This window comes from Vombatus ursinus, unplaced genomic scaffold, assembly GCF_900497805.2.
Source record: "Vombatus ursinus unplaced genomic scaffold, bare-nosed wombat genome assembly UNPS02014785.1, whole genome shotgun sequence".
In the NCBI taxonomy this organism is placed as follows: Eukaryota; Metazoa; Chordata; class Mammalia; order Diprotodontia; family Vombatidae; genus Vombatus; species Vombatus ursinus.
In genome coordinates, this window is record NW_020954563.1 from 9,865,795 (window position 1) to 9,883,282 (window position 17,488).

Here is a 17,488-nt window from a genome sequence, read left to right on the forward strand (position 1 = left end):
GTGTGTGTGTGTGTGTGTGTGTGTGTGTGTGTGTGTGTGTGTGTGTGTCTGTCTGTCTGTCTGTCTGTCTGTCTGTCTTGGGGATGGGAGAGGGACAGGAACAGAGGGGCAGGTACCTTCTGTACAAGTCACAAACTTAGTAAATTGGAGACTTGGTTCGGGAATTTTGTCTCTCATTCTTGTGTTTATCCTCTCCTGGATTGGCCAGCTTTAGGGATGTTTTTCATTCTGTTCCATCCTTGTGATGGATCAGAAAACATGGCAGTAGATATTCTCAATTCCTTGCCCAGTAGGATACCCTTGACCATGTAATGGAAAGATTTGACCAATGGCCTTCCATCCATCCAGACCTACCCTGACCCTGACCCCTATCCCTTTGTGAGAAGGACTCTCCTTTGTGTTTTGCAGAACTAATTGAGAGTGCAATGTACCTCTACCAAGCCACAAGGGACCCCACTCTTTTAGAACTCGGAAGAGACGCTGTGGAGTCCATTGAGAAAATCAGCAAGGTGGAGTGTGGATTTGCAACAGTAAGTGTTTCTGAAGGTTCAGAGGTCTGGGCCAGTGCCCCCTCTGGCTGCCGCCAGAGTCCAGAGAAGCCCATGTCACTCACTACCTGAGAAGCACCTGAGGTCAGTGAGCACTGAGGGTCTTTACCTTGTGCTAGTGAAGGAGCCAAGGGAAGTAGTGTGTGAAGCTCTCCCCCATGCCTGGAATGAGCTCCCTTCTCATTTCCACCTCCCAGAATCCCTCATTTCCTTCAAAACTTGGCTCAACTGCTGCCTTTTATGTCAAGCCTTTGCTGATCCCTCTCAGATGCCAGTTCTTTCTCTCTTTCCCCTCCCCCATTCTCATCATCATCGTTGTTGTTGTTGAGTCATTTCAGTCTGTGTCTGACTCTCTGTGACCCCATTTGGGGTTTTCTTAGCAAAGATACTGGAGTGGTTTGCCATTTTCTTCTCCAGCTCATTTTACAGATGAGGAAACTGAGGCAAACAGGGTTAATGACTTCAGCCCCATTATCTTGTATATATTTTGCACATACTTCTATGTGTGTGCTGTCTCCCCCAGAAAAGTATAAACTCCTTGTAAGTAGGCATTGTTTCATTTTGGCCTTTGTATACCCGATACCTGGCATGTGGTCGGTACTTAATATGTACTTATTGATTGAAGTACTTGTTGAAGACCACCAGACTTGGAGGACCTGGCTGGGTTCTAGTGCCAGCTCTGCTATTTACTGGTGGTTCTGTCTCTTGTACAAGTCAGTGGACATCTTTTGAGCCTCAGTTTCCTCATTTGTAAAGTCCCTTTCATTCCCTCCTCACATGTTTGTTGTGAGGAATCTTTTAAGTACCAGTATGAATGGGAACCACTCCGCCCTTTCCCTAAACCAAGACTTGTTGCCCTGGATCATATAACATTGTGGATAGTTTGGAAGGCAGCCCAGTCTTTTGTAATCCTCAGTCCTTGTGTTCATAACGTGGGATTGTTGTTTGTCTTATGCCTTGGCAGTGGAGGGTGGCCTGAACAGGGGCATGAGTGGATTTGAAAGAGTTACGTCCTCTCCCCTGTAGCACTTTGTTTCATTTTTCTGCTGTTCGGGCTATCGGAGATGACTGGAATATATTATGCAGTCTGCCTTCATGTCATCTCTTCCCTTAAGAAGCCATGCAGCCTGACCTGATTAAGAGGGTGGATCAGTGGGTCCCTGGAGGTTCCTTCCAGCTGCAGTAGCTAAGGATGAGAACTGCTTGTTCTTGCTATTCCTAGACCCCCTAACCCAGGCATTACTTCTTAGGATTTAGAGTAGCATATGATCTCCTTTTCACTAAAAACAAAGGCATAAAAATCAATACATAGTAGAACTTTTGATCCAGATGCAACTTTAGGGAATCACCTAGTCCAGTGGTTCTTAACCAGGGGTCCGTGAACTTACATTGTTAATATTTTGATCATTGTTTCAATCTAATTGGTTTCCTATATAATCCTACCTACTTTTTTGATGAATTTGAAAAGATCCCCAGTGTAAGGGTACTCAGGCTTCACCAGACTTGCCAACAGGGTCTGCCACACAAAAAAGGGTAAGAACCTCTGATCTAGACCAGCCTTTTACAGAAGAGGAAATAGGCCCAGAGAGGGGAAGTGACTTGCCCAAGGACACAAAGCAAGTTACTAGTAGAGCCAGGATTAAATGCAAGTCTTCTGGCTCTCAGACCAGGGCTCTTTCCATTGTACCACAGTGATCTACCTGGGCCTGGCTGGTTTTGTGAAAGGGTCTGTGAAATGGGGGCATGTAAGCCCCATGAAGGCAAGGACCATGCCTTATTCATCTTTGTAGCCATCACAGTGTCTAGCATGGTAGGAGCTTAATGTTTGTTAAACATGCACTGTTGTTGAGACCCAAACTTTATAACATTTGCTCAGAGCTTAAATTCTAAAAGTCACAAGTACTCCTTGTCAGAGACATTGAGATTCTCATTCAGCTTCCACTTGGACTAGATAACCTTTGAGATTCTGTGGTTTTGGATAATCCAGACCCCAGCAAACCCACATGAAGGAAGAGAAGGAACAGACAGACAGCATGGGTAGTGATTGCAGGATTGAACACCTGTTTCTGACCACAGCTTTGTTCTAAAGTTTCAGAAAGAGCACACATATTTTTGAAAAGCTATTTTTTCCCAATATTTGCATATATTAAATCCTTAACACCAAACTCTCGGCTATCTCCGCGTTTCTTGCAAATGGTGGTCTGTGCTGCCCTTTGAGCCTATACCACACCTGGACATGTAACAGAAAGGTCTCTGGTGTTAGCAGCAGAAAATGTGCCCCAGAGCTGGTATTTTTCTATACCATACTCCTGACTACATGCTCTACCTCCATATGCAAGAAGATGGCTCAGTTCTGGGGCCCCCCCAGATTGCAGTGGTAGACTGATGCATCATCTTGCCTCTGTCACTTACTACCTGGATGATTTCACCTGTCTTTGCCTCAGTTTCTCAATCTGTCAAATGAAGGGGTGGATTAGATGGCCTCTGGGACCCATTTCAGCTCTTGATGATCCTAATCCACCATGATTAAAGAATCCCTGCACCGCCTTAGTATCTTTGAATATCAGCACTGGAAGGGATTTGTGATGTCAGGTCTAACTCCTTCACTTGGCAGATCAGTAAATTGGGACCTAGAAAGGAGATGTGACGTGCTCAGCACATTTGAGAGCCTCTTTCTCCTGCAAAATCCTGTGCTGGGTGCTATGGAATATGAGGATTGACTTGGCAAACCCTTATCAAGCAGTTGGTATTGAGGGCTTGCTTACAAAGCTATGCCCTCTAGGAGCTCATAGTAGAGTGAGTTCAGCAGGCAGGAGAAAAAACATACACAGATATCGCATTATTTGTGGTTGTGTCACCAGAGTGGTTTAACAAGGAACTATGGGTGTCCAGATGAGGGAGTACTTCAGTCTGCCCTGGGAATGGTCATTGTCCTTATGCAGGAGGTGATGTTTGAGCTGGGCTTGGGATAACAGAAAGGATTTTGGACAAATGAAAATGGGGTGGGGTAAAGGAATGTACTCCAGGTCTAGGGAGCAGTGAGTTAATAGCAGAGATATGACCAGAAATGAAGATTCCTGATTCTTAGACCAATTTTTTTTTTTTGCTGTACGAGTCTCTCTGGCTTTCTGTCTCTGTCTTTCTGTATCTGTCTGTCTGTCTGTCTGTCTCTCTCTCTTCCTCCCCCCCATCTTCTCTTTTCTCTTTGTGCCTCTCTTTCTCTGTCTCTGCCCAACCCCCCCACCCCCCATTTTCCTAGGTATTTTCCAGCATCTTACTGGAATTAAGTTTCATTCTTCATTCAGGCACTAATAAATTAGATTACCCTATTGGTTTTAGAATGTGGAAGAGCCTTGGTTATGTTTATGATACTTTACCTCCTCCTTTCCCTTCTCTAACTTCTATAAGAAATAGGGAGGAATCTGTATCAGCTTCTCTCTTGAGGGCTTGTCCAGTTCAGTTTTGGTAGCTGACCCATGGCCAAAAGGATATTGACTGTATAGATGTCAGACATAGTAGCTCAGGCCTGCTACCATTGCTTCCATAGAGTCCTACATCATCTGCCTTGCCCTGGCTGGACTAGAGCTAGTTCTCTCCCTAGGACATTTCCCACCACTGACACTGTTCCACATCCAGCCTTGGAGTAGACAAAAAGGGATCGAAAGTTGGAAAGCTCTTCTCAGTTTGTCACCATCCCCAGGCAGTTAGGTCATGGGGACTTGGGACTCATTGCTGCCCTTTGGAGGTACTCCAAGACAGAGCAGCAGAGGAGCAAGTCTCTTGAGTTCCTCAGCTTTTGCCAGACAGCAAAAGAACAGTTCTTGGTTGTTCCAAATCCTTTCTGAGTCATATTTCTGAATAAAGCTAGAAATCCACTGAGAATTGATTGTTAAAGGGAAACCACTTTTCTAATCCCAAACAGTTGAAGTGGATCTGACTCATCTGTGCCGGTAAACTCAACTTGAAAATCAAAAGCTGTTTCAGTAACAGATTTTTGAGATGGATCTAATATTCCACCTTTCACCTTTACTGACTTTCTCAGCTTGTGCCAACAGTTGAGTGGAGTCCCTGCTTCTAGTGATGCTCTGACTTCCTTTTTCTCTCCCGTCTTGTAGATTAAAGACCTAAGAGATCACAAATTGGATAACCGGATGGAATCTTTCTTCCTGGCTGAGACTGTCAAGTATCTCTACCTACTGTTTGACCCAACCAATTTCATTCACAACAATGGCTCCACCTTTGATGCAGTGATCACACCCTATGGGGAATGTATCCTGGGAGCCGGAGGTTACGTCTTCAACACCGAAGCTCACCCCATTGACCCCGCAGCTTTGCACTGCTGTAGGAAGCAGAAGGAAGAGCAGTGGGAAATAGAAGACTTAATGAGGGAATTTTACTCCCTTGAACGAAGCCGAAAATCTACATCAAGGAAAACTACTGCTGGCCCTGGCCATCGGGAAATCCCACCCAAAGGGAACGATGCCTCGCCTTCGGAAAGTGAAACAGGGGTGAATGGTAAAAAGGGCTCCAAGCGCAGTGTTCCACTCCTCAGGTGTCCCAGCCAGCCCTTTACTTCCAAGTTGGCATTGCTTGGACAAGTTTTCCTAGACTCCCCATGACCACGTGAAGATTTATTTTGAAGTTGAACTCTAATAAAAGTGTTTGGTTTTGCCTCTGCTGTTTTTTTCCCTCAAGAACCCAAGTCCCAGGACTTTTATGATCATCTAGTACAGGGCTGTCACTTTGCAGATAGGGAAGGTGAGGTCCAGAGAGAGGGGGAGGGACTCATTCAAGGTCAAGCAGTGACTTCAGGGCTGGGATTGGGGCTACAACCTCCTGTGACGTTGACACCCCGGGAAAGGGAAGTGCCTTGCCCAGGGTCATGCAGTAAGTTAAGGGTAGAGTTGGGATCAGAATCCAGATGCCCTTACTGCCAGTCCCTACAGGTTCTTGTCACACAACCTCCTCTTGGATTTCAGATTTGGATGTTGGAGTCTTAGTAGAAATTGTATTGGCAGAGAACTGAAAAATAATCTCTAGGCATGAAGCCAAACTATTTCGGTACACAGCAGATGTGGCTACTATTTTTCTTGGTAGAACTTTTTTTTTTTTTAATCAAAGGCTAAGCTTTCAGAAGGCCCAGGCTACCAGAGTAGCTCAATTATTGGAGTTTAGGAATTAGGCCCCAGTGAACAACTTTTAAGAAAATATGAAAGGTCATGGGAGGTTGGTAATGTTGGGGCTGAGAATTGGCCGTTTCTCTCTAACTTGGGAATCTGAAAAATTTCATAACTTGGCTTTGTGGGGGAGAGGTGAAGGACGTATCTTAAGTAATTTGGAAGAGAAAAGTTACCAAATAGAGAGTGATGGGACTTTGTGGGGTGCAGAGGAGGAATGTTGCACACAGGTGAATGTGCCCTTTGGCAACCATGCTTGTTCCCCAAACCACATCCTGGGAGCATTGTGCAGCACGGTACAGTGTTTTCTCTCCAGCCTCCTGGACCTTTGCTTCAGAACTCCTGCCCGTCCGTAAAACCCCGGTTCAAATGCCAACCTCCTCTAGGAACCTTCCCCCACCCCAGGTCATTGGCAATGACCTTCGCCCTCCTCCTTGCCCATAAAGGTCATTTTGCACCTCTCTTAGGAATGTGTCTTGTGATTCTGGCTGCTTATGAATGTTCCATAGCCTTTTACTAAACTTAAGCCCCCAGAGGTCAGAAACTACTATGTTTATCCACTTGTAGCTTCACCAGCCACCTAGCCTTCTGAAAGCTCCCTATTTCCCAGGTCAGTCAGTCAAGAGACATTAATTGCCTACTCTGTGCCAAGCACTGGGTACCCTGGGAAATGTGAGGGACCTACCTGCTGTGACTCTTAAGTTGATAAGACTAATTTCAAAAGATAGACAAAATAAACTTGTAAATGAATAACTATCTTGGGAGCTTCTACAGTAATCCCAAAGAGACCAGCATCGGTCCAAATAATTCCATAACTCCTCTGATTTTCCCACTTCTGTTCTTTTCCCCTAGTCCTTCTGTGATGATGCTGGCTTAATCTTTTGCACAAACATCTCTAGTCAGATTATTTGGCTGCTGAAAAGTAGTTTCCCATCGCTGAGAGAATTAAGTTCAAATAACAGCGTGTCATTTGAGGCCCTTCAATTTGGCTCCAACCTATGTTTTTGTAATCCTCCTTGCATCTCGACACCCCCCCCCCAAGACACACTTGGACCAAACCCCTTTTCTTGAACACATCTTGTTCTTTGCTTTCCTCATTGCTTTTGTTCGTGCCTGAAATGTTGTCCTTCCCACACCTGTCCATCTCCACCTTTTGAAATTCTACTGTTCTTTCAAGGTCCAAGTTAAATGCCACTTCCATAAAGCTTTGAGTCTCCCTAGTTAGAAGTAATCTTCCCTTTTCTGAACTGTTTCAGATCCATTTTACGTACTTCATTTCTATTTCATGTGCTAATGTTTTTTGTCTGTCACATCTTAGACTGTAAACTCCATGAGGGGAGGGCCCAACATCATTCTCTTTTGTAGTTCAGTTCCTCAGCACCAGGTTCTATAAATAGTGGGTGCTCAATCAGTGTTTTTTTTTAAGTAGATAAATGGTCTGCAGGATTTATGAGCCTTACTCCCCCCTCAAAAAAAATCAGTCTTCATTTTAGTTATTTTCCCTAAAATGGCATTTCCAAGTTTAATCACCCACCTTTACCAGACATGGTTTCAAATTACACTTGGCTGTTTCTGGAAATTAAATCCTTTCTCAAAGAATGAGTATCTGTCTTGATAGAGGATATTCAAAAGAATGTCCCCAAAGAAGTTCCAAAAATGAGAAACAGCAGTCTCACTGGATTGTAAATGGCAGAGGTGGGGAACCTGTGACCTTAAGGCTACATGTGGCCCTCTAGGTCCTCAAGTGTAGCCCTCTGACTGAATCCAAATGTCACAGAACAAATCCTTCAGATTTGAGGACCTAGGGGACCCTGTGTGGCCTCAAGGCCACAGGTACCTCACCCCTGGTATATGGCCTCAAATGACTACTTTGAGGGGAATGGCCACACTTTGAATATGTGTGTTATATTGCAGTTATCGGTGTAGACTTCATACCCATGATGCTTTGTATGCCTGAAAACACTATATAAATAACAGGTTAAGGCCAAAAAAAGTAGAATAAAGCACTGTTGTATTCTTGGAGAGGGGCTGGGGGTCTGGACATATTATTTCAGGTGGGGGGAATTCCCAGTGTAGAAAATTCTTCCACGGTATCAGCAAGTCATCTGTAACTTAGAATCCTGAGGCATGGCCTGGGGAACTGAGAGGTTAACTACCCTGCTGGTGGTAGCTAGTCTGTGTCATAGTTCGGGCTCGAACACAGATCTTACTGATTTGAGGTTCAGACCTCTCTCCACTGTGCTTTTTTTTTTTTTTTTGGTTTTTGTTGGGCAATGGGGTTAAGTAACTTGCCCAGGGTCACACAGCTAGTAAGTGTTATGTGTCTGAGGCCAGATTTGAACTCGGGTCCTCCTGACTCCAAGGCTGGAGCTGTATCCACTCTATGCCCCTCTCCACTGTGCTTTGTTGCCTCTCTATTTGTATGACAAGAATAATAATTAAATCTCATATTTTCTGTAGCCTTTATATGTCATTTGGTCTACGCAACAACTCTGAGTGAAGGTGGTTTGTATTATTTCCACTTTATAGATGAGGAAACTAAGGTTCTGCCAGAAGAGATGACTTGGTAGGAGACTGGAGTATGGCTTAGGATATTGAAATAGAGAGGAGGGGACGTTAGAACTCACTGACTGGTTGGATATGAAGGACCAAGGAAGGAAGATGCTTCTATGTGACTTAGGGACCAGGTCTTGATCTCAGGCATAATCATGAGTTGGGTTGGGTCTTTAGGAAACTCAGTTATGGGGCCTCGTCTGTGTAGTTAAAGTGAGTTAGCAATTCACTTGTCAGGGTAAATGACAGTTAGATAGCTGTGTTATCCCTGTTTTGTATATGAGGAAATAGGCTCAACAAACTTGCCCAGTGAATTGGAGCTTGAACACATAATGCCTTCTGACTTAGGGCCAGTTCTCTTTCTGCTGTATCACATGTAAGATGGAGACTTTGCTTTCATGGAGTTTATATGCCAGAGTCAGAAAAATCCACTCAGTTTGGATTATTAGGAGGGAAATGAATTCATTTTCCAAATGACGTTTTGCTGTGGCCCCCGTAGCTCTATCGTGTGAAATCAATTAATGCTATTTTTTTCGCCCTCTGGTGGCTAAAGCTTGCCAATGCATTCTCTGGGACAGGGATAAGATGTGGCTGCTTGAATATACAAAGTGATAGGACAAGTTTTCTTTTGGGGCTTAAGATCATAGGATTTATATTTTTTAATTTTCGGCGAGGCAGTTGGGGTTAAGTGACTTGCCCAGAGTCACACAGCTAGTAAGTGTTAAGATCATAGGATTTAGAACAGGAAGGAATGTTAGACATCTAGTCTATCTCCTGACCCTGCTTTTTTTTTTTAACAGATGAAAAAACTGAGGCACAGAGAAGTTATAAGTGACTTGCCCAAGGTCACTCAGCTAGAAAGTAGGAGAATCTGTGGTTTTTCCCTTTTGTTCTGATTCTTCCTTTACAACATGACTAATGTGGAAATATGTCTAATAGGATTACACATGTATAGCCTATATCAGATTGCATGCTGTCTTGGGGAGGTGGAAGGGAAGGGAGGGAGAAAAAAATTTGGAATTCAAAATCTCATAAAAGTAAATGTTGGAAACCATCTTTACAAGTAATTGGAAAAAATAAAATACTATTAAGTGGGGGGAAAAAGAAAGAAAGAGAACCAACCAACCCAGATTCAAATTCACATTTCCTCCAGATCCCAGTGCTTTTTCTATTGATTCATTATTTCCTAGTCACATCACATGTCTGAGAACCGAATGTGAAATTCATTTAGTATTTTATTTTTTTCCCTATAACATGTAAAAACAATTTTAACACTCATTTTTTAAAATTTTGAGTTCCAAATTCTCTCCCTTTTTATCTTTTCACCATCATTGAGAAAGCAATTTGATGTTTTACACATGTGCAGTCATGCAAAACATATTTCCATATTAGTCATGTTGTGAAAGAAAAGACCAAAAAAAAACCCAAAAACCCCAAAGTAAAAAAAAAAAAAAAGTATGCTTCAATCTGCATTCAGGCTCAGTTTTTTCTCTGGGGATGGATGGAATTTTTCATCCTAAGTCCTTCAGAATTGTCTTGGATCATTGTATTTCTGAGAGTTGCTAAGTCATTCACAGTTGGTCATTGTACAATAATGCTTTTACCATGTCAAATTTGAAATTCTATCTTTAACCAAGGGACTGGTCAGCTTGGTGAAACCCTGGACCAGGTGAGACATTCATTCAACATTTATTAAGCACCTATTGCATTCAGGGTACTGTGTTAGATCCAATGGGGTAAAATGGGGGAGAGGAAGATATAAAGAGGACACAACCTTTGCTCTAAGGGAGTTCAGATTCTACTAAGGGAGATAAGATATACACAGAAATGATTCTAATACAAGGCTGTATTTGATGGGGGCCACAAAAGTTATAGAAATTCCCAGAGATAGAACTTCTTAGGGGAGTAAGGGGAGACAGTTAGGGAACTCCAACAGCAGCTCACATTTCTATATCACTTTAAGGTTTACTTTAAGGTTATCCTGTGAGGTAGGGAGTGCAAGGAGCCCACACCCATTTTACAGATGAGGTGAACTGAGGCTCAGTGAAGTTCAATGAGTCGCTAGTCCTGAGTCACAGGGCTAGTAACCGGGTAGAGGAAGTGGCATTTGAGCTGGGCTTTGAAGGATGAGTAAACCATCTACAAATAGAGAAGGCAGGTTGGAGAGGAAATTGGGGGATACTGGAAACATAGGGTGGGGATGGGGGAACTCTAGGAAGAGAGAAGCACCAACATATTTTTGGACATGGCCATTATGGGAATTTGTTTTGCGTGTCTATGTTTGTTTGTTACGAGGGTTTTTTTTTTTCCTTTCTTTTCAAGGAGGAGGAAGAAAAAACAAATAATAACTGAAAAAATATTGAATTGAAAGAAAACGTCATGAAAGGCAACAGATGTGAGGCTCTGAAGGTCAGTTGGTACCAATCTGAAGAAAAAGCAAGATATGGTGGGAAAGAGTGTCTTCCATATAGTTTGTTGTTGTTGTCATTGAGTTGTTTTTTAGTTATGTCCGACTCCTTGTGGCCCCATTTGGGGTTTTCTTGGTAAAGATACTAGAGTGTCTTGCCATTTTGTTTTCCAGCTCATTTTACAGATGAGGAAACTGAGGCAAATAGGGTTAAATGACTTGCGCAGGGTCATACAGCTAATAAGTGTCTGAGGTCACATTTGAACTCAGGAAGATGAGTCTTCTTGATTCCAGGCCTGGCACTCAATTCACTGTGCCTCTTAGTTGCCCCTTTGTATAGTAGTCATTTAATAAATATAATAAATGTTAAATTAAATTAAGTCCATAACTAGAAGCCAGAAAACTTGGGTTCAGGTTCCAGGTTCAGTGCTTATGAACTATTTATTGATCAGCAAGTCACTTAACCTATCTAAGCTTTAGTTTTCTCCTATGTTAAATGGGGTATAGGAACATCTGCACACAGGGCTCTTAAGAGGATCAAATGAGCTGTTCCTTTGTAAAGTGCTCTGTAAACCAAGCACTATAGAAATGTTAGCTCTTAGGGGTAGCTAGGTGGTGCAGTGGATAGAGCACGGGCCCTGGAGTTGGGAGGACCTGAGTTCAAATGTGGCCTCAGACACTTGACACTTACTAGCTGTGTGACCCTGGGCAAGTCACTTAACCCCATTGCTTGCCAAAAAAAATAAAAGGAAATGTCAGCTTTTACTTTTCAGGCCTGGCATTGGAGGTCAGTTTTGTGAATTCAGGCATCAGAATGAAAACTATGGGCAGTTGTTTTTTGTTATTGAGATACTGAAACCAGGCCCCTGCTTGCTGGGTCATTAGGGTGAGCCTAGGTTCTAGTTGTCTAATGCTTTTTTCAGCTATCTGCCCATCTGAGCAGGGAGGGGTGTGTAGGGGCAGGTAGAAGGCCTGTACCTCGAGTCACTAACTGCCAGGAGGAAGCACAGATTCCCAGGGAAGAGGCTGAGGTAGGACCTTGGTCTGGAGAACATCCAGGTCTGATGTTGCTATTCTTTGTGGCCAGAATCAAAAGTATAAATGGTGGTGGTGCCTGTGAGCTGACTGGTCAGAAATTAAGTCGAGTCAACAAGCATTTATCAAGTGTCTCCTATGTGGCAGGGGATACAAGACAACATGCAAACAACTATACAAATGATATATAATATACATTATATATAAAGTCTGTATATATGTGTGTATATACATATATATGTATGTGTATGTGGGTATATCTAGTCATACATACATATAAATCTACATAAGTGTATATTAAATTTCTCTTCTCCTGGCTAAGCAACCCCAGTTACTTCAACTGATCCTCTTATGGCACTGAACTCCTTAATCTTGGTAACTTTCCTCTGAGATTATCTTCAACTTTTATATATATATATAATATAAAACATTTAATATGCATATGTACACAAATATATACACATATATATGTACATGTATAAATGTGTATAGATATATATGACAAACTGAAAATATATAGGCTAGATTAAAGAGATATGTGACAAATTGGGTATATATCTCTAATTGTTATATAGAGAAATAGATAGCTACTGATCTACATATATTATATATAAAGAAAGATATAGATGATATATCCAGTTGATAGATAAAGAGATACAGATCAGTTGGAGTAACTGAAGATGTTTAACCAGGAGAAGAGAAGTTTAAAAGGAGGGACATGTTAGGGGTTTTCAAATATGTGAAGACCTGTCAAGTGGAAGAAGGCTTAGATTTGTCCTGTTTAGCTCCAGAGCTAGAAGCAATGGATGGTAGTTGCAGAGAGGAAGATTATGAGGAGGGAGAGAAAGCATTTATTAAGTGCCTACTATGTGCCAGGCACTATGCTAAGTGCTTTACAAATATTACCTCATTTGATTCTCACAACAACCCTGAGAGTTAGGTGTCATGACTGATGAGGTAACCGAGGCAGACAGAGGTTAAGTGACTTGCTCAGGGTCACCCAACTAATAAGTATCTGAGGTTAACGTCTTCCATCTGCCCCAAAGCAACCACTTCTATCTCTGCTACCATAAGGCAGATTCTACTTTCCACTACCAGCCCAATCTCCCAACTGTGTAAAGCCTCCCATCTTCTGCTGTACTTGTCCTTTAATGGCATAAGAGTGGCTCCCTCTACTCCATGATGAGCGTTCTTAGACCTGGTGATACGCTTCACATCCCAAATTTATCTATTCTGCTCCAAGCTCTCTGCTAATCTCCAGTCTCGAATCTCAAACTGCCTTTCAGACATCTGAAACTGGATGTCCAGTAGACATCTTGAACTCTATGTCCAAAATGTAACTCATTATCTTTCCTCCTAAAACCCCCACCCATCTTCCCAGTCCCTCAGTTTTGTAACCTAGAAGTCATCCTGGACTCTTCACTATCTCTCACCCTCCCTCCCATATGCAATCATTTATTGTCAAGGCCTGTCAATTTCACCTTTGTAACATCTCTGGTTGCAAAGCCAGCTGGTGCACTTCACACCTGGACTATTGTAATATCCTGCTGTGCGTCAACCGGCCTCAAGTCTCTCCCTACTCCAACCCATCATCCGTTCAGTCACGAAAGTGATTTTCCTAAATCAGAGGTCAAATCATGTCACCCCCCCTACTTAACATACTCCAGCAACTTCCTATTGCCTCTAGGATTAAAAAACAACAACCCCTCCATTTGTCATTCAAAGCCCTTCATAACCTAGCACCCTCCTACCTTTCCAGTCTTCTTACACCTTATTTCCTGCCATGGACTCTTTAATCCAGTGACACCCGCCTCCTGGCTGTTCCACGAACAAGATACTCTATCTTTTGACAACCCTTGTACGTTTTCTCTGGTTGTCCCCCATGCCTGGAAGGCTCTCCTTCCTCCTTTCCAACTACTGACCTCCCTGACTTCCTTTATATCCCACCTTCTACAGGAAGGCTTCCCCAACCCCCCTTAATTCTAGTGTCTTCTCTCTGTTATTTCCTATTTATCCTATACATAGCTTACTTTGTATGTATTTGTTTGCATGCTGTCTCCTCCATTAAACTGTAAGTTTCTTAGGGGCAGGGACTTTTTTGCCTTTTTTTGCATCCCCAGTGCTTAGCACAGTGCCCGGCTCATAGTAGGCACTTAATAAATGTTTACTGATTGATAAATTGATTGATTGCCTCATTCCAGATCTGCCTCACTTTGTCATCTAGCTGCCTGATAGATGGAAAAACTAGAGCTATCTGTAAGTGCAGTAGGCTGCCTTAAGGAGTCAGTGGGTTCCCCATCACTGGAGATCTTCAAGCAGAAGCTAGATGACTACTTATTAGTGGATTTGTAGAAGAGATTCCTATTCAGGTTCAAGATGACCTTTGGTGGCCCTTCTGGCTCTGAGAGGCTGTGACTATATGGTATTTTGAGTTTACAGCATCACAGGATTACAAATTTTAAAGCCAAAAGGGACCCTTGTAGGAAACTAATCTAATTCCCCTCATTTTACAGATGAGGAAACTGAGACCAAGAGAGGTTAAGTGACTTTCTCAGGGTTGGCCAAGTAGTGAGTTTTGGAGATAGGGATTTGAATAGTCTCCTAATGCTAAAGCCAAATACTTTAAAAAAAATTATTCTATTTGCACATTTTTTTTTCTTCAGGCATTCTTTGCCTCTCCCTACTTCCCATATTGAGAAAGCAAGAAAAACAAAACCAGTTACAAACTGTATAGTCAGGCAAAACCAATTCCCACATTGGCTATGTAAAAAAAAATAAAGTCCCAATCTGCATTCTGAGTCTGTCAGTTCTCTATCTGGAAGTGGGGTAGCATGTTTCATAATGAGTCCTCTGGAACTGTGGTTGTTCATTGTATTGTTCAGTTCTTAATTCTTTCAAAGTTGTTCATCTTTGTAATATGGTTGTTATTGTATAAAATTGTTCTGGTTCTGCTCATTTTCTTCTGCATCAGTTCATACAAGTCTTCCCAGGTTTCTTTAAAACCATCCCCTTCATCATTTCTTTTTTTTCTTTTTAAATAATTTATTTATTTTTAGTTTTCAACATTCACTTCTATAAGGCTTTGAGTTTTAAATTTTCTCCCCTTCCTTCTCTTCCTCTGTCCTCAAGATGGTGTGCAATCTGACATAGGTTCTACTTATACATTCATATTAAGTATATTTTCACATTAGTTGTGATGTAAAGAACAATTAGAACTAATGGGAGGAACCATGAGAAAGAAGAAATAAAACAACAAAAGAAAAGGAGAGCAAATGGTATGCTTCCATCTGCATTCAGACTCTGTGGTTCTTTTCTGGATGCCCTTCATCATTTCTTCAACATTAGTATTCCATTACATTCATGTAACATAACTTGTTCAGCCATTCTCCAATTGATGGACACCCTTTTTTGCCATCATGAAAAGAGCTGCTCTAAACAATATTGTACACATGTATCCTTTTCCTTTGATCTTTGATTTTGAGACCTTTGATCCCTTTGGTACATTAAACTTATAGCAGTATTGCTGGGTAAAAGGCGGGGCAGAGTTTCAAAGTGCAAAGTGAAATAGTCTTTCCAATGTACCATGTGTAAGTGAGTGTGTGAGTGTGTGTGTGTGGGGGGCGCTGTCTGACTATGACTGACTCTGAAGCGCGAGTCCCCACCAACACCGCCTCCAATCTCTCACTTCGCTCAATACCCCGGACCACTGAGCTCCAGTGGCCCTTCCACCGCCCCGAGACAGCCGAACTACATTTCCCAGAATCCTCCGCTGCGGATACGCAGCTTGCGCTTCGGCCCTGGGCCAGCTGGGGTCGCTGCGGCGGCCCCTTCGCCGCTCCGTACAAATCGCCACTAGCCCCAGAGGCCGCTTCCTGTTTGTCCTAGGAGGAGCCATGGCGGCGGCGGCTGTTCCCGGGGCCGGCCGAGAGCGGCGGGCGGCGGCCTGGGGCTGGGGAGGCCGGCTGTGCTCCGGGAACATCTTGGATCAACTCCGGCAGGGCCAGGTGACGGGCCAGGGCCTGGCCCGGGGCGCGCAGGTAGAGCCGGGCAGGCCTGAAGGGGCGGGGCCTGGGCTGCGGGCCCGGGGCAGTCTGTCTGTCCGTGTGTCAGTCAGTCAGTCAGCCACCCGGCACTGGGGCTGGGGCAGCGGCCACGACGAGGCCCGGGACGGGCGGCTCGGGGTGTCAGCACAGGCGCGTGACTGCCTGCTTGCCTGGCCGGGGAGGGGCGGGCCGGTCCGTCGCGGCAGGGGCCGGGGCCGCTCCGAGGGTCGGCCGGTCACTCGGTCAGTGAGCGCCGCTCCGGGACCCCCTCAGGTCGGGGAGCAGGGGGCAGCCCAACCCTCCTGCACGTCGGGTCTGTCAGCTTGAGGCGGGGTTATTTTGGGGGCCCAGGCCCAGCCCCGAGAGGTGGCGAGGGAAGGCTACTTGTCTGCCCTGGCTGAGAGCCCCCTCAACATTTGGAATGGTAAAGGTGGATAGGACATGTGTGAGGCTGGTCATTTCAGAGAGTTTTGGGAAAGTGACCCCGGAGGGAGAATTCACACCCTATTCTGACCCCGTAGTGAAACTGGATAGTCAGTAAACTTTTAGTAAGTACCTACTATGTGTCAGGCACTGTGCTAAGCCCTGGGGATATAAAAAGAGGCAAAAGACAGCCCTTACCTGCAAGGAGCTTACTATCTAAGGAGAAGACAACAAGCAAAGAAGAGTAGGGAAAGGCATCCTGGAGAAGATGGGATTTTAATTGGGACTTAAAGGAAGGTAGGAGGTTGAGGATGAGGAAGGAGAGCTTTTCAGGCATAGGGGATAGCCAGAGAAAGTGGTCAAAGCCAAGAGATGGAGTCTCTTGTTCTCGCAACAGCCAAGAATCCAGTGTCACCGGAGGGGGTGGGGGAAGGTGAGGGGAGTGTGAAAGTGTGTATGGGAGTATGTGGCATGGTCCGACCTGCACTTTAGGAAAATCACTTTAGTGGCTGAAAGGAGGGATGATTTGAAGTGGAGAGATTTGGCAAACAGACCCACCAGCAGGCTATTGCAATAGTCCAAGTGTGAGGTGATGAGGGCTTGCATAAGAACCCTGGAAGTGTCAAAGGAGAGAACATGTACTTGCCAGAGATGTTGCAAAGGTGATATCCGCAAACCTTGGTAATAGATTCGATATGGGGGGGGGGGGGAGAGAGAGTCAGGAATCCAGAGTGACCACTCACTTGCTAACTTGAAGGACTGAGACGATGATGATGCCCTGGATAGTAATAGGGAAGTTACAGCTGGAAAGTTTAGGGGAGAAGAAAACGAGTTCCATTTTGGACATGTTGAGTTTAAGATTTCTATTGAACATCTGGTTTGAGATGTCTGAAGGGCTGTTGGAGATGGGAGATAGGAGGTCAGCAGAGAGATTAGAGCAGGATAGGTAGATTTGAGAATCATCAACATAGAGAAGTTAATTAAATCCATGGGAGCTGATAAGATCACCAAGTGCTCTAGTAGAAAAACCTGAGGCTTGAAAAAGGGCGGCACTGAAGGGTCTTTGGACAACTTCTTAAAGCATGAACTCTATATGTTGAATGCTGTTTTGGACACTTGGGGAGGATACAAAGTTTAAATAAGATGTAGTCTTTCCTTTTAGGGCTCAGTCTTGTAGAGGAGATAAGAGAAAATATAGATGAGAGTAATGCGTGGATAAGTGCATGAGGGGTGCAGTGTTCAATGTAAAGTCTGAATGAATCATAGTATGGTGAAAAGGGTACTATAATTAGAAGACCTGTG

At 43.8% G+C, this 17,488-nt stretch overlaps 2 protein-coding genes across 3 annotated transcripts in view; both read left to right on the top strand.

Annotated features, from left to right (window-relative positions):
• The window catches only part of LOC114046728 (ER degradation-enhancing alpha-mannosidase-like protein 2), an 18,390-nt gene extending 13,169 nt beyond the window's left edge, over nt 1-5,221 (top strand). The window contains exons 10-11 of the mRNA XM_027867182.1: nt 409-530; nt 4,664-5,221. Of these exons, the coding sequence (XP_027722983.1) occupies nt 409-530; nt 4,664-5,167 (626 nt within the window). The 3' untranslated portion in view covers nt 5,168-5,221. The remainder of the gene's footprint in view (nt 1-408; nt 531-4,663) is intronic.
• A 10,379-nt stretch (nt 5,222-15,600) lies between these two features.
• TRPC4AP (transient receptor potential cation channel subfamily C member 4 associated protein) overlaps nt 15,601-17,488 on the top strand; it is a 71,051-nt gene continuing 69,163 nt past the window's right edge. Inside the window, exon 1 of one of the 2 annotated variants that reach the window (XM_027867142.1) lies at nt 15,601-15,757. In XM_027867142.1, the coding sequence (XP_027722943.1) occupies nt 15,614-15,757 (144 nt within the window). In that variant the 5' untranslated portion in view covers nt 15,601-15,613. The remainder of the gene's footprint in view (nt 15,758-17,488) is intronic. The other variant, XM_027867143.1, reaches the window with a different exon arrangement.